We start from the raw sequence: 17,896 nt of genomic DNA on the forward strand, positions 1-17,896 counted from the left end.
ATGAAGGGAAAAACAACCCAACAAAGTCAAGAAAGGAGAAGTGACAGGGAACAAACAGTAAGAACAATAGCAATCTAAAATACTTTCTCTGATATAAAGTGATGCACGGTAAATGAAGAGTTAATAAGCATGTCATCATGTTAAAGGCGGCAGGAATAACAACTAAGCAACCTCCTTTATATCTGCTTTTGGTCAAATATTAAAAACACTCTCCATGAGTTTCTTTGGTAGATACATTAAAAATACAGTCTATAGCTGGCAATGTCCAGATGTCCTTCCAAAAGATCTAGCAAAACAGTACAAGAAGTTACACAACAACAGAGCCACTCATACCAGTATCAGTCCTTTGATAATTCAGGTGATTATAACAGATGAAAATTTTCATAATTTGATATATACAAGAGGCCTAGGTTCATGAAGAGTAGAACTGCTGCTTGTCCTTGAGGAACATGGCCTTGCTTCCTCTTTTTGAGACAACACTTAGAAAGGAACACTGGATGGGTTTCAAAGCTAACAATTAAGTGTACAAGTCATAAAGCAATGTTAAAGAGCAGCAGTGGCTCAGAATTTTCTAGGAAAAATTGGAAACTTTTGTCAAGATGGATGACTATAAGGACCAGGAGTCAGGCAATGTACCAGTGGAGACCAGGTGGCTTTGCAGGAACATAACAGCCCAAACACAAGGTTGATACCTGTTCTCATCCCTTCAGGTTACTGAATTATAATTGGCCAATAAGGGAGAAAAGGGAAGAACAAGCATTTCCATGTCATTTAAATCTCAACTGAGTTTTACCCATTAGATCAAAACCCAACAACTATGACCCACAAGCAAGATAGAAGGTGCATGGTGACCATGGGAAATCCCATTTATTGGATTGGCAGGGCAAAAAAAATAGCTTTGAAGGTCTTTTTCATGCAAATATTTCCACAAAGGTACAAACAAGTCTTCCATTTTAAAATTTAAATTCACTCAGAGAATTAACACAGTTCATCACTACCATGGGAGCATCTCAGAAGAAAATGAAGATGTCTCCTCTATGTACCTTTCCTCCCAGGAAGACTTTGCTCACTTATCACAACAAGGAGTGACTGTCCCTTAAATGTTTGCTGAATTTAAATGTGCTAAAGAATGAAAGAAAATTAGAATTTAAATAAACATATATGCTCAGACTGAATAAGCTCACCATCCTTAAAATACCTACTTATATGGAAGGTGCAAGATGCATGTGAATGTGAAGATCATAATTACACAGAAAATACAGAATGAATAAAACAGATTCATTTTCTGCTGTAGAATATACTAAGAGGAAAAAAAACAGTATCATGAAAGGTGACTTTGAGATTTTTAGGTATGCTTTTATAATCACAATAGGCTTGTTTCAGAGTACAATAAAATATTAATACTCCCCCCCCCCCCCCCAAAAGGCAAACTCAGCACATGTAAAGGAAATTATGCCTGAAATGTATCAAGTTCTTGGAAAGTATCAGAAAGTTGGTAAGTGGCAATTATCCTTGGATTTTTGTATTTTTAACATAATGTTGTTATAATGCAGGAAGAATACTACAAACATGTTGTAAGGATGTGTCAGAAATGACACTGTTCAACATTTTCATAAACACCACAGAAGATGAATAGCAAGGTCACAGTTTGTTAAAAGCTGTACTCATTGTCAATTCAAACTTGTCAAAAAAGGTCAGAGAAAAATCTCACAGTACTGAGCAAATTAATTCAATCTATTAGATCTTTCCAAAAGCTGATAAATGTAAAGAAATGTGGGTGAAATAGCTGCCTGTGTACATTTATTAGTTCTATCTTACTCAGAAGGTATGGACTGCTGCTGAGTTCCTAACTCAAGATTTCGAAATGAATAAAACATCCTTTTAGCACGCCAATGTTTTTAATTCTGCATGCAGATCCAGTCACCCATCTTTAACAGTTTGCTGAAACATGGTAAGAATTATTTAAAACACCATTAACACCAAAAATTGTGAGTTAACAGAAGTAAAAGTACTACTAATAAGCATGCTAGCACCAAGTATCTAAAAAGTCTGCCTTAGTAATTAAAAAGAAAAGGTATAAAGAGAATTTACAGTAAGAATATTGCTCTTTGAATTTGAAAAAACTCTATGTTTAAATGCATATTGTACTATTTTTACATTACAGCAGGGTCAGTAATTTTTTGGTCTCACAAGCACCAAAGAATGACAGAATCATAGAGTAATATTCACCAGAAGGGACAGATTTCTGTAAATCTAATCCCCCCCCACTACATAAACCCAGCTGCTCTCCAGTCAAAGTAGCTCCAATTACAGAGATTTCACAGTCCCTTCTGGAATCTTGTTCCAGCTTTTTACCACTTTTATGGTGAAAATATTTTTGCCTTGCATACAATTGCAATCTGTAGTATTTGCCAAATCATATTGGTTACCTCTCATTCACTCACTGTAGATCCCTGAGAAGAGCAGAGCTCTGTGCTCTACACCCTCCCATCAGCCAGTCAAGGATCAAATCTCCCCTTCACCTTCCTTCCTTTAGGCCAAACTAATCCAGTTCTCTCAGCCTCCTTTGTACATCATGAGGCAAATGCTTACTGTTCTGCATGCTGAGTTTGGTCTGTACTACTTCTGAAGTGAGAGCTTTGGGCTCTGCTTCCCATTTAATTACAAAATGGGAATTTTTTTATTCTTTTAGCTCAGACATAATTCCTCCAAAGCAACAGCCTAATGACAGTTTTTAGCAACTGGTGAGACAGATGTATTTTCAGGGCAATTATTTTTCAAGACAAACACATGATGATTTTTTTCTAAAACAAAAGTACCAAGGTTTTACTCCTTTAAGATATAAATTGCCCAATTAAACAAAGATCTTTCACCACCTTTGAGGAACATGCAAATTTCTATCTAAATACTCAGATACTAAACATTACAGCAACACTACCACAGACATTTTTTGCCCTGAAGAACACCATATAAAGGTGGAATCTGAACTCTCTTTGAGATCACTCACTCGAGATGAACAAGCAACACACAGAAAAAATGGACAAAGCTAACATCATAGCATCTGTGGAAAAAAGTCAAAGGATCTTCCACAAAATCTAAAGTAACTTAAGTAATGACAAGTCCAATCTGTCAAAAAACACTTGCTGCCCTGTAAGTCAAAGGAGAAGGATGGACAATGAGATATTTGAAACATGTTATGGCCTACTGGAAGCATCAGTTTGAGTTAACATAGTATCAGGGTGTTCTCGCCCTTCTTCCCACACAACTTTCAGTATGTCTTGCAAAACATCTTGAAAATAACTTCTGAAAAGCATCAACAGACATTACCAGTTCCAGCCAGTCAGCAACCAAGCCACTAAAGTAACCTTTACATTCTGATAATTCCACCTCTGCAGATCAGAATCAAGTTTTATACGTATTTTGTTCAAAATATTTCTTGAGTTCATGAAAACATTGGCATCTAGCCTACTTCAATACTCTGACAAAACAATATTAAGGGATTTTTCTTATAAACACGGAACTGTATTACTAATGAAAAATGTCTTCACTCTCCCGAGTATTCATATCCTGTCTACAGAACGAATTACTGTTATTTTCTACCTGTTACTACAGTTATAGTTTTGAGCACCCAACAGTAAATATGAACTGGTAACTCAAGTCTAGTGACAAACATTTACTGTTTGTCCTAATCCATGCAGCTTTTACATCCACTTTTTCTGCTTGAAGTGCTGACATGGAAATCAAAATGTTTCCTTTCCCCAAGGCTCACCTTGTTTACGTGGCTTGTCCTGTCAGGGCCTTGAATGCACTTCAATCACCCTGGGTGTTTAGCTGCCAGAAGGGCTCCATGGGGAGGAATGCATCCTGAAAACACCATCCATATCTGCTTTCCTCTTTGCTGTAAAAATGCTAATTCATAGTACCTAATAACCCTCTTAATGTCATCTTGATTGCAAGTGGTCTGTCAATGCACAAAGATTGTAAAGATATCCATGCAGATATCCCATGATAGTTCCTTTAGCGACATTTGCTTCACAAGGTCAAGTCTCCATCCAAGATCACAAACCACAGTAGTTATTCCATGGCTGTAATAGCTGCTTAAACTGAAATTGTAATTTTCCTGAAAGCTTTATATCATTCCAATGCAACTAAGTTTTCAGTTCATGATGACAATTAGAGACAAGCAACTCAAGGGCATAGCACTCAGCTACCTTCTAGATAGCTGATCTAGAAAAATCAACGCAGCAGTAGCATAACTCAGACACCCAGGAGAGCCTGTTGCTGACCAAAGACTCACTACCCCAGCAGGCCAATCCCTCTCACTGAGCCAATGTCTTCAGCAAAAGCAGGTAATGTACAGCAGCGGTGTCACACCACTTGCATTTAGCCTGCATTAGGCTCTTTTGGTGCTTGTTATTTTCCAATAATGGGTCAAAAGTCACCTGCATTTCTGATTTCTACAGACTGCTCTTGAACAACTGCCAACAGGCTACAGTTGTGACAAAGGGCACAGTCTGGCAGTACCTGAATGAAGAAAGGAGAGCAGCTATGCTGACACTGAGGAGAGTCAGTCGACAGTCCCGTGGCTGCCGAACAAGTGCTCAGTGAAGGGGACACCAAGCTGGATGGTCAAACACACCGGGATCCAGATCAGCAGGGCACAGACAGGACAACCACACAGCTGCAACCCGGCTGAGGCAACAACCAAGGCCACAGGCCTGAGCCTGAGGACAGCTCCTGAATCAAAGGGGAAGCCCAACAAGACTCACAGCTCTTTCCACAGCAGTCTGAGTCAGGACTGTCAGGCTGCACCATACCCAAGATGAACCTGAGTACTGCTGGAGGACAGGGTGTTTCTGGCCAGGACACCTCCTATCCTACAAGTACCTACTGTTCCTTCTTTTGCTGATGTTGGAGATACCAGTGTCAGCACTGGCAGTCAATAAACTTCTGACGTTCTTATTTCCCATTCATAAGACTTTAACGTAATTTTAAAAAACCACTTGCATCTGTTTTTCTAACTGTGTTGTTTAGGTAAAGCTGTAAGCAACCCAGAAAACAAAGGTCCCTGTAGTTCAGGATGCACAGGAGAAAGATTCTGATCTGGCATGACATGGTTGCTTGCTAAAAATTTCCTTTTTATTCTGCAAATATTACATATTTCATATGATCCAGGTACAGAAAGTGCTTTGGAATTACATTTGAAAGTAAGATTGCAATTTTTATTTTCAAAGAAGTACCAACAGTGTACTCCACAAGGTATCACATATTTTTTAAAAGCAAGATTGAGTTCAAATATGGTAGCTACACCATCCCAAATTAAAAAAAAAAAAATGGAACTGGTGCTTAAGAAATATTTTTTCTATTCAACAAACTGTATCTGTGAGAAACACCCAAGGGGCTTATGCCCCTACCCCCTGTCCTTGACCCTGAAGTTTCAGCTCTTACAGTTGCAAAGAGGAACACTTGTACTAGAAATTTAATCCTATATTACAACAGATGATGCAAAAGGACAACTGCAAAAGCAGCATGCATTGGGACAAACAGTAATAACATGTCATTAGCCTTCAGAATTACCAGCTATTTTTTACTGCCATTGATTTTGTATCTATTGCTCTGACAGGCTTCATTTTGGAAGCATCAGTACTGGTAGTACTGGTGACATGAGGTACACAGAAAAACCTAAAGGAACTTCTGCACACATGGATGGAAGAGATGCTTTGCTCTCCCAGTGTCAGAAAACTCATCTGGGCTGTAATACCAGAGAACCATTTTATTTCCTGCCACCTGAAAAATGAAAAGCAATCTCCCAATTGTTCTTTAATTGCTTACAAGAAAGTCTACTCTCATAATCCACTGAAAAACTGTAATCAACCAAATAGAAAAAAAAAACCAAAAAACATACCACCAAAAAAAGCCGTAAACCACAAAAGCCTTTAACCTTTTCTTTGCTGCTGTATTATGCAGTGCACCAAAAATGTAGGTCTTGGGAAAGTATATTTTGGAACAGTTTCTCGAAATCCACTGTTTCCACAGTTATGTATTACACTGGAGCAAGTGCAGGATAAGATGTTCAATGACAAGAACCTTGTTATCATGTTGAGACAAAAGATTAAGGACAATCATTGCAATATTTCATCATTCTAATTACAACCTTGATTTGTCTCCCTAAGTTGCACCTTTAAAAGATGGTGCTTTTCCCCTTCCAAAAGACAGCATCTAACTGAAAATTAAGATGATTTGTACAGAGTGAAGAGCAAAGGCTTGTCCACAGGTCACGCAGTTCCATTTATATTCCCTTGAAAACAAGCATAGTGCCTATTTGAAATCAAGGGAATTTTACTGCATTTCCTCCACAGTCACAGATCAAAATTAGTATTCTAGAATTAATCCATTGCCACTTCAGACAGAGAAGGTTATGGCTCTTTTAAAAGGTAAAGAGAAATCATGATTTTTAAATACCTGAACACCCATGCTCCCACTTAAAAGAACAGACTTCTGAACAGTTGGGGTTTCTAAACTTCAAAAGCAATTTTTTTTTTAGCGTATGGAGTGTTAATGAAAAGAAAAATTCTTTCCAGTACTAACATCTAATGTATGCCAGTGAACGCTGAGAAGCAAAGGTAATTAAGAAAGATATGAGCTATGTTTCTTGCATATAAATACCATTGTTCAAGGTGTGTGCATCCCAGCTAATACATGTTCTGCCTTCATAAAGTTCTAAACCAGAACCACCCCAAGGCATTTGAAAAAAGCACTGGTTGCTTAAGAGCCAGCTAAAAAATACACCAAAAACCCCCAACACAATACAAAATTTTACTAAGTAAAAAAATACAGAACAAGAGATACACGCTCAATATTTCTCACAAGTGTCATACCAACATGCATTTTAAAATCATATAAAATGTAATTTGCAATGCACTAATCCTATAAACCCCAAAGAACATATTTGGTGAAGAACTGAACATTCAGAACTGCACAACACGGCAGGCATATAGGAGCTTGCTTGTTAAAGCCAAACCGCATCCCTTCTAGGAAATGCCTTCTAAATACATAAAGGATATTTTCATACTAAGTGTCACATCTCCTCCCCTCTCTTCCTCTCCGAACCCTTCCAATTCTTTTACAAGCTGCAGTACACTTTAAAGGAGCTTTAGCTGAACAATTCAAACAAAAAAAGGCTTTGAAGCACACCAAAGGTTTGCCCTTATTCTTTAGAAACGATATAGGGATAACTTGGCTTTTCCCTCCCCCCCTCGGTACCTTTGGGGGTAGTGACTTCACATCCTTTGACATCAGCACAGCTTGGAAGGGGGATGGGAGAGTTACGGCAGAAAGCTGTAAAACCTGCTTTTAACTATGTATGCAATGCCTGCACGAATTCTTAAATCTTCCCCGAACACATTTAATAGAAAACGGGTTTTGCTCTCCGCCCGTTTTACCGCGGCTGTAACAAACCGAGAGGGACTGAGCTACAAAGGACTTCCTGCTCCCCTTCTCCGAGCTCCACAATAGCCATTTATTCGCTCGTCAGAGGGTCGCGATTCACTCTCACACGCACAATAACTCACCTCTAATATGCAAAAGGGCCACGGGCTGGAACGGCCCATTGGAATTGGCTGCGTCAACCACCATCCTGCTGCCAGCTCTGTTACATGTCAACATCTAGGCTCCAGCAGGCACGGCACTGTATTCCTTAAGGCAAGAAACCAGCCTCCATTTTAGTTTAAAAAAAGACAGAAACTGAAGCGCTCTGCAGCTGGAGGGAACTGGCTGGGGAGTGATGTCAGCGGGCGGGAGGAGCCCCATTGGCCGACGGCAGCAACTTCAAATGACACGGAGGAGGCCGCGAATGAGCGCGGCCGGCCGGGGCTCCCCCCGCGCCCGCGCCGGGCCCGGGCCGCCCGCGGCAGGGGCGGAGCGGCTGCGGCGATGACGGGTCTGCCGCGTTGGGGTCGGCTTTTTTATTATTACCAGGATGATCTCATTGCTGCTGTTGTACCCCCGCCCCCTCCATAATATTCAGTGGCACCTGCTAGAAAGAGCGCATGCATTTTTATTTCTCCTCTTTCCTTAGCTTTTCCTTCAGCACGGCTTCTCAGGATTATCAAACCAATGTTTCCTTTAACCGTGGAAAAACACAGCATCGAGGGCAACATCTACAACTTTAGCTTTCAAGGGCCGTAACAAAAGGTAGGTAGTTCACAGTAAGATACAGGTCCTTGGATTATTATTGGTGATTTAGAAATACAAAACCTCATAAGCACGCCATTAACCGTTTTACCACTGGTTACTAGTATGTACATCATCATGAATAAAAATACATGTATATGACAAGCAGCAGATGAAAACCTCATGTTCCATGCTGAATATTTCTTTTGGTCTAGAAATGGACCTGGATACTTCCATCAATCTAGAAATGGATCTGATTTTAATGTTCCTAAATTTGGATATTGCAAAATACTGGTTTTCCTTTCTAAAAAGATCAGTAATTATAAATCACTTTTTAAACTATTACTGAAAAGGACTAAGAAGGCATATATAACTGCTTCTATATAGGCATATAGAAGCAGTTTTGCTGCATAATCTCAAGTACAATAAAAAAAAGCACAGCATAAGAATTTCTGAACTTGTTAGTTCGATTATTTAAGGTATTTACAACAAAACTGCAAGCAGCCTTTTTTTCATCGTATGAGACTTGCACATCTATTTTAACAATGAGCTATTTGAAGGACCATTTTGGCTGCTGGGAGTGATGTTCGGAGAAACTGGCACTGTTACTTGTGCTGTCTCCAAATCTCTCCTTCTCCTCAAATACTATATGTCACATATTAGTGCAAAGTAGTACGTAGATTACTTAACCTATGACACTGTCCTAACTTGTATCTGCTAAAAAAAAAAAAAAAAAAAAAAAAAGAGAGGTGGGGAGGCACGTCAGAAGACACTTTTTCCATAAGGTAATTTGCTGATAAAAATTTGAAATAAAAACAAATCATAGGGCATAGTGTACCTGGTTACAGGTTACATCACACTACAATAATACACTTTGAAAGGTGAGGTAGAGCTGTACTGAATATTATTCAGTTGGTGAAGGGAAAAGACTAACTGGGATATAAAAAAGAAGAATATCATCCATAAGACACACAAAGTAATCAATGAATTTAATGATTGCTGACAAGGCCCAATTTGAAGTAGTACATGCTGGATGTAAACCTGATGAGAAAGCCCACAGACAACAAATCTTTAAAATATTATTTAGTTAAAAAAAAATAAAGCTCCTCTGTTTGATGTGGTGTGTGGGTTTGTTTGTTTGTTGGTTTGTTTGTTTTCGAATAGAATGGACTTGACTGAGAATATCCGAGTACTTTAAAGAATAATTATGGAGATGGAATAATTTTTCTACATTCACTACAAACAGTAAATGCATCCTACCTCAAGATTAGGTTAGAAATTAAATGAAATCCCTTCACAATAAGCACACTGAAAAATAAATAAGAGACTGTGAAGTTTCTAGTTATTTAAAAAATGACCAAAAATAATGAGTGACATAAATGAGTTGATCCTGCTTTTGACAACATCAAAATGAACTACGTGAACTTTTTAGATCTTTTCTCTAAGACTACAGAGATTGAAAACATTTGTCCTTACAACACAGGCAAAGCCAGAGAAGGTGCATCCTCAAAATCTTCATGTTTTTTATCTATATATCCCTTGAGTATACCTTAAAATCACAGAATCATCAAGGTTGGACCAGACTTTTAGAATCACCAAATTCAATGTGAGTTTTAGCCTTGTAAAACAAAAAGCTACCATAGAGATATGCCTTTAAAAAACTAGATTGAAAAATAAAACCAAGACTGACCTCTACAAAGGTTTTCTACAAGATTTTGATGGATGAATGAAAAACCTAAACAACTTGGGTAGTTTTCTGAAGTATTTTCACATGCAGGATCTTACAGCAAATTCTGTTTCTTTTCCCAATCTCAAAGCAGAATTAGTTTATTTTGTAGCAATAAACCGCAATATGAAGAAGCAAAAATTAGGTTTAAAATTTCAGTTTATCTGGTAATCATATATTTAAGATCAGCTGCTTTATCACTCCTCTCTAATCATGTCTTTGCTTTACTGGTCGGCCGCTGCTTCTGTCTCTCTGAAACTCCTTACAAAGATTAATTGACCAGGAAGGCTGTCCCTGTGGCCACAGACAAAATTTAAAAACAGAGCAAAAAGGGAACATTAGTTACAGTGCCATTTCCTAATTTATACATAAGCATGACTTTCATAGTTGTTCATTAGCAAATTTTAGTAATGGTTTAAGAGTCAAGCCCCCTAGAAAATTCTTCATTAGAAAGAGTAAATGTGATATTTACAGAGCTAGCAGTCCTATTGGCAGAACACTCAGTCACATTCATTGAGTTTTCTCTTGCAGAAATGTTCTCATTTCCTCTTTTTTTCTGGACTCTGTTAAGTCTGAGTCCAAAACTTAAAAAACCACTGAGAAACTGCTTAAAATACCCATAAATCAGTGTATTTCTGGGGTAGTTCTGACAGGGCACTAGTGGAGCTGAATACTTTGGTCTTCATAAGACCTTTTGCTGGTTACCAACATCTGCAGTCTTCTCACCATTGTGCAGATTGAGAGTACATTCTGCCCAGGAGGTTTGTATACCCTCCCTTTGTTTCAGCCTTAAAATGTTTGATTTGCCACCAAAGAAAATATTTACTTAAGTTGAATTATTTTGAGGAACTTCATTTGGGGAAAAAATTGCTAAGAAAATTGAGTTAGGAATTGACTTCCTAATGGAAGGGAAGGAGTATTAGTGCTAGTGCAGCGGAGCTAATGAATATCAATAGGAGGAAGAAAAGCTTACTTTAACAAATTTATGAAGACATTTCTGTTGCAAGAAAATGAAAAACGGTATAAACTTCAGCTATCCATTTTGAGAATTAAATGAACAAAAAATCATATTGACAACACAGTGAAACTGTAGCTATTACAGGTTTCCTCTGAACTCTGCTCATCACTTCTAACTTTCCAATGATGGGAATGAAGGAAAAATCCTATAAAGTTCTCAGAATATAACTGTAACTTTTTAGAATTATAGAATGGTTTTGGTTGGAAGGACCTTAAAGATAATTTAGTTAGGATCCAGCATTATAGCTGATGAATACACCTTAAACTTGGAGGCTATGTACCACTTTTTCAAAAACTCCATTTGGGTTATTGATTTTAAAAACAACCACTCACCCCACTTCTCACCCCCCACAACACACACAGCAAATTCCCCTGCCCAAAGGTTGCCTCTATTTCCATTTTACACCACCTACTATTCTAACTGATAGTGGCAGAACCAACAACCTAAGATAATTAAAATTGCATGAACTTCTATTTACATGAAGACAATTGGGTTGGTTACTTCTCAGACTATATGAGTTTTCATGTTTTGATTGAGAGAGGAAGGGAGGATATTTAGTCTGAGCTCTAAGGTTACTAAAGGCATAATTCCACAATTGCTGAAATTGCTGTTCCTCATCAACCTAAGCCAGCCTCCTTGCAGGCTGCTTTAGGCCCCTTCCTACACTCCTCTCTGCTTTACATTTGAAAATATTTTGCTCTTATCTGCTTCAGTGGTCATCAGACCCACAGCTGAGTTGGTGTAGTCCCCTAAGTAAGGAGAAAGCCACTTTATTGTCAGGTTAGTTTTCTGCTAACTTAGACTGTGTTGCATGGCAGTCTAAGCTGAGCTAAAGCTAGAGGAGCTACTGCTGCAATCCCCTCTCTTCTGAGGCACAGGTGCCCAACTGTCTGAAACTGCTGCACAGGGGTTTGTGCAGCTGCATGGCTGAACCAGATTAGGAAACTCAGCACAGCTAAATAAGAAAAGGGTGAGTTTGAGCTATGTTGATTCCATTATCTGGCCCACCAGACAGACACCCAAAAAAGGGACAGGAATAAACATGACTTGCTTTTTCTGGTAGGAGCAATGTAGTTTACTTTTCTCCCTCTCCAATTACAGCCTACACAAAACTTACTGTTCTCATCAATTATGTCAGGCTATAAGAAAACGTGGGTCTCATCACAGTCCTGAACAATGAGTTACTCAAAGACAGTAAGTCTGTTTTAGAGAAGAAAAGGCACTGGATACTACTACATGTTCTGGAGGAGAACCTGCAGCAATAGGAAGGATATGGGCTTCTCCTACTAGGTTCTGACTGAATTCCAAAGGACAGCCAAGAGGAAATTCTTCAAGGAAAAAGAGGCAGTAAACACCACGTTAATACCTAGCTATCAAAAGAAATACAGAGATAAGAAACATATACTTACCTGGAAAAATGAAAGGGATATGAACTATCATGCAGCTTCCTTAAAAATTTTCCAAGACTGATGCATGGCAAAAGACAATTCCTCATTGAAAAATTTGTAATATTCACTCCTTCTAGTACAGCAAAATTTGGTTAAAAGAGGAACTGGTAAACATCTGTTTGTGACTAGATTTCCTGTCTCTATCTGGATTTCCTAATATTTGCATGGCCACTGTAGCACACAGATTCAACAGTGCCAAGTTTTCCTTCAATCCATCTCGTATACTCCAGTAGTTTTGTGACTGGGGGTAGGGACAAAAAACAGTAGATATTGGTTGAGTTCAGAAAGCCGTACAACACAAAATCATTACCTTAAAAGAAATCTCTTTTAAAAATAGCATTGGTACAAAAACAATTCCTAGGGCAGATTGCAGAAGCTCATTTCAAATACTGGCACACTATTTTAATCAAGTCCTATGCAAAATCCACCAAAATAACACCAAACTCACTGCTGTCTGTGGCCTTACTGCATAGGTCACACATACCACTTCTAAGAAACAAAGTGTAAAAATCACATTTAAGAGTAAAAATTTGAGACCAGGCTAGTTATCCAGCAACCACTGATTGATATTTACGTGTATAAATTCAATCCTTGATCTGTAGAGGTCTTAAGAGGAAGGAAGTTCAGTGCAGCAGCAAAATTGTGTAGGTCTGATTATAATGAGGATCTATGCAATGGAACAAAATGTTCCTTTTGTGAATGAGGGCATAATAAAAGGCACTTTAAGAGAATTGAATTTAGAGACAGGTTAGAATCTCGAAAACAAGACAATACCACATTTTAAATCCTATTTTTATGGATTCTATCCAAACTTCAGTGGAAACAAGTTTGGTAGGAAATGCTGCCAGTGACAGATGTAGTGCATTCTTCTAACACTTTCAGCTGCTGACTAATGAGTAGGTGTTTGATAGGGCAGTTGAAATGAAAAACGGCTCATTAATCCAAGCCTATGATTTCATGTAAAAGTAGCTGAAGGAGAAGAATTCACACACTCAAGCAAAGTATTTTTCCTCTACAACCTTTTTTTTGGTAGTTCTTAATTCATTAGCTATCATGTTTCTTAATCTTGAAAATGCTACATAGCAATTCAGACTGGACAATTTCTAAATATTTTAATATTAATTACTTTATAACCACTGATTGTATATTCCTGTATGAAGACCAAACAATTATCAGCTTTTGGTTTAAGAAATGTATATGCTTACCACACATATTTTAATAATTGTTTTAAACATTTAAAAGAAAAATCAGTACAGTAAAGTCTGTTAATGCAATACTGATAATGCTTTTAAGATCAAAGTTCAAGGGCAAAGTTGCTAAAGTAACAGGACAAAAAGCCTCCACAGTTCCTTCACATAATACAATACATACATTCACTGACACAACCATACTGATAGAGGAAAGAACAAGCTTCTGCAGTATTTTCCGTTATGGATTTTTTGTTTCAATAAATTAAATACAACATTGGGTTGCCAAAAAACCCTATAGAAGCGTGAACACAGTCAGGACCAAAAGGACAGCATTTAGCATACTGAGTTACTCCACTACAGGTCACATACAAGGGAGAGGAGAATGATCTGTTTCACAAAACTGCTTTCATTGATATTTTACATGAGAATTAATTTGTTTTGCCTCTGTCTTGCCTTTTAAATGAATTATGTATTAAAACAGATTATATTTTATAGCAGCATTATCTTGTTTAATCTACCATCTCACTTTGCATAACAGACTTTTAGCTAAACAGGAATGCTACCACCTTGCAGCCAGACACAATTCCTTAATTGCCATGAATGCACATAAGAAGCACAATTAAACTGGAAAGGCCAAAGTACAGCATATTTGTTCTCTACAGAAATTACAAGTGGCAGCAGTAGATTTCTGACATAAAAGTGATACTAAGCATTAAGATCTCCAATTTCAACAGCTTGTATGAAAAATGCTCCTCAAAACCCCCAGTCCATCAGCGCCATGATTCTCATGAATTCAATTATATTGCACACATCCAGTCAGTCTTTTTATATCATGAAAATAGATGCTAGTTTTAAATGAACAGGTAACACACTCTGCTTAAGTTTAAATGTATTCCAGTATGAGTTTGTAGAAATTATCAGCATACATGGTTGAATTTCTCTACAGTAGCAAGAACAAAACTTGACTTGCTTTCTCATTTACTTATACCAGTTTGCTTACTTATCTGTGCTATGCAGTTGAGAAAAATACACAATAATTTTATATTTCTGACCTCTTGAGCAATTCTTACTTTTTCATGGTTTCAACAGTTTTAGCAATCAAAATTTGGTACAATTGTTTTTTTAGGTATCAGTCTCAAACGAGAATCACCTCTTCAATTTTGATTCACCAGACTTTAATATTTAACAGATGATGAAAACAGAGCTATCTCCTAGACAGCCATTTACAACTTAAAAACATTAGGAAAGCTTTAATAATGCTTGCCTCCCTATCAGAGTCCTGTATCACAGGCAGACAAGTTGAGACACCACCCTGATGTTCTTTTACACAGAACAGAGTCAGAATTTGGCAGAGCTCTGAAGTCTCTGCTTGAAAAAAAACAAGAGCCATGCTCTCTGCATGACATGTGCTCAGAAAAATGACCTGTCATGTTAATTTCTTTTCCACCTCCCCACTTTTACTGGGTAGGTTTTTTTGTTGGTTGGGGGTTTTTCAAATAGATATGACTAATAGTACTTCTAATGTTGAAATCACGCTAAAGCAGAAACTGACATCACCAGAAGATCAAAACCAGGACTGATCAAAATGCATGGCAAGATCTTCAACAACAAAATACCAGAATCTGTTTAATCCTATGACATGCAGATACTCTACATTAAAAAACCAAATCTATACTTCTCAGCACTAGAACTCAGTACATATGTTCTCAGCTGTCAGCGTAGCTCATTTCTTCCTACCTTCATAAAAACCTTTATAAGAATATTGTATCCACATCTTTGAGATCAAAAGTCCAACTCCAAAAGGTAAATAGTAACTTTTAAAATAAATTCAGAACTGTATTTGAAAATAAAAGCTGATGTCCAATCTTTATCATATCTAACTATGTTCACTTTTATCTGAAAGAAACCCCCAAACCCCAAATTAAACCAACAAGAGAACCCAATCCCAAACGCACAAAGTAAACCACGATGCTGCATCCCAAGAGGTCTTTATATGGCTGTAAAAGGATTTTACTGAGCTTTAAAAAAGGATATATGAAAATGCTACAAAAAAGTGTATTTTTGAATCATGATCAAATTTACATATGCATGACTAACATATGTTCATTGGGAAAATTTGCAACATTTCGGAATATTAAGTAGTACTGGCTTTTTTTTTCAAACTTGTTATTCTAGAACTGGCAGAATATTCCTTTTAATGAGTATTACTTGAAGGTTAAAGTTAGATTTGTGACACAACTGTATTTGACAGTGCATAAAACATTTTATCCTAGTTAGAGGGTTTTAATATTATATTTAAAATTTCTCACTGTTACATTTTCTTACATATTATAAAGATTCAGACCACATCCTTAAAAATCTTACCACTTGGTACAGTATTTTCTATTTTACAGTTTACTACATTTACTGTTTACTAAAATCAGCACATTAAAGCAAAATAATGTACAAATTCAAGTACATTCACCTGTTTGCACTGTTAAAAATGTCTTTTACCGTGAAAAAATTACCAAAAAATGTAACAATGAATTCATACTTCTTGCATAAAGCTGAAGTGAACATCAAAGAACACAAACTCCTTCACTGTGTCAGTGCCCAGGTGTGCACAAGCTTGGATATGCTACTTTAAAAATATATTTACATCATAATACTGAACAATTATGCTGCTTATTTCATAGAGAACATATTTTAAAGTTTTAAACAATATTAACAGCTTATGTAATTGTAGTATTTTATGTTTAATATACTAATTTTCACATATCCTAAATTACAAACTGCTTTCTTAGGAAACCAAAAATGAAGAAACTGCTAAGTTTCTGAAGGCTTAAGCACCCTTTGCCATTTATATTTGATAGAAACAAAGCATTAATCTTCAAGCTTTCAAATGACAATAAAATAAAACAAAACAAAACACATCTTTAAGTCCAGTAAGTAATTTTTTCCCAATGAACAATTTAAAGCTAAAATCAATTTTCTGTAACTGAAGTATCTGTACTACCAATGTTAGCTAACAAAGGGAACTGGATAAGCAGAAACCAACAAGGCACAAGTTTGTTGGCACAGAATTTTTCTTTTTTTGGTGAAAATAGGTAAAATCTTTTCAAGATGTTTGACACTGTTCCGAAGACACTTCTCCAGAGATGCTTCCAGGTTATCTGTGGGCAGAAAAGCTACCTGTTCTAGCCAACTAAATCAGGTTGCACTGCACTGTGCTGCAGGGAGCTTCATTAGCTTGCAGCTTTGCTAATATATGGATCTTGGTGTTCCACAAACCAATTACATCAGAGACTTCTCTTTTATACATTCAGCTCTCTTCTTAGAGCCTCTTAATTCATAATCTGTTTCATTTTCTCTGTGCATTATCTGAGCTATCCTGCTCCTCCATTTCCTGGATAATCTGAGGGTGCGTAACATTAATCATAAGTTGCTCCAATGAACATAAATCATCCCACACTAATACCAGTCACCAGGGCAAATATGCGGGTATTTCCACGGAAGCTTATCATCAGCACTTTTGTGTAACACCCAAGAGAAAGTTTGCAGCATGCCTGAATATCAAAAAAGTATTTCTTAAATAAGAAATCTTGATGAAAAGCCACCTTGGTGGAGGAGCTTTCCCTCCCACTATTTCAAGTGATCTGCTGACCTCATCTCCAGACCCATGGCACAGAAGAAAGGTGGTTATCTCACCAATCCACAGCTCCTTTAGATCTTACCAGTTACAATCTTTCACATATCTAACAGGGACCTTCAAGTATGCAAAGGTAACCCCATTCTATATTTTGTGCTTAAAATACACTCTCATGTAAAGTATCTCACACCACACAGTAGTCAATGAACATTTGTAAGAAAAGACACCTCTTGCTCTACTACAGACAAAAGAAAGGTTCCCCAGGTACTGTAGCCATAGAAATGCAGCCACTGTTATGAGTAACAGGAGTTTGAAAGCTGGTTAAGCGCAGCTAACCTGAAGGAACACTATGTTCTTCCAGCACTTCATAGAAGTCAAACCTGTCTTAATCATTTCAGTCCTTTAAATTACAGCCTGCCAGTCCAATTTAACTCTTGTCCAGACACAGACATTAAACAACACACTTAAAGATCTCAAAAAAGAAAGTTTCCTAGATTTGCTTGACCCACTAAACACACACCAAGTCAGGTATCTCTGTATCTTTTAGAGGAACAGGGTGACTGGCCAATAGTATTCTGAGCCACCCTGGGAAGGCTGGAATTACATCAGGAGTAAGTACATGCAGTGAGCACAACCATTATGCATCTGGTATGATCCATGAGATCAGGTACAGCTCAATAATAAAGCTTTTACTACCTTTACCAGTAAAAGGTG

At 37.4% G+C, this 17,896-nt stretch overlaps 1 protein-coding gene across 3 annotated transcripts in view; it reads right to left on the reverse strand.

Moving 5' to 3' along the window:
- PPP2R5C (protein phosphatase 2 regulatory subunit B'gamma) overlaps positions 1–17,896 on the reverse strand; it is a 74,409-nt gene that overhangs the window by 37,594 nt on the left and 18,919 nt on the right. Inside the window, exon 2 of one of the 3 annotated variants that reach the window (XM_083863584.1) lies at positions 7,572–7,695. The exons of 1 other annotated variant lie outside the window; for it this stretch is intronic. In XM_083863584.1, coding sequence (XP_083719710.1) covers positions 7,572–7,665 — 94 coding nt within the window. In that variant the 5' untranslated portion in view covers positions 7,666–7,695. Of the gene's footprint in view, positions 1–7,571; positions 7,765–17,896 lie in introns of those variants that run through there. One more of the 3 variants, XM_083863583.1, reaches the window with a different exon arrangement.

Source organism: Zosterops lateralis (assembly GCF_965231275.1).
Source record: "Zosterops lateralis genome assembly, chromosome: 6".
Classification (NCBI taxonomy): Eukaryota; Metazoa; Chordata; class Aves; order Passeriformes; family Zosteropidae; genus Zosterops; species Zosterops lateralis.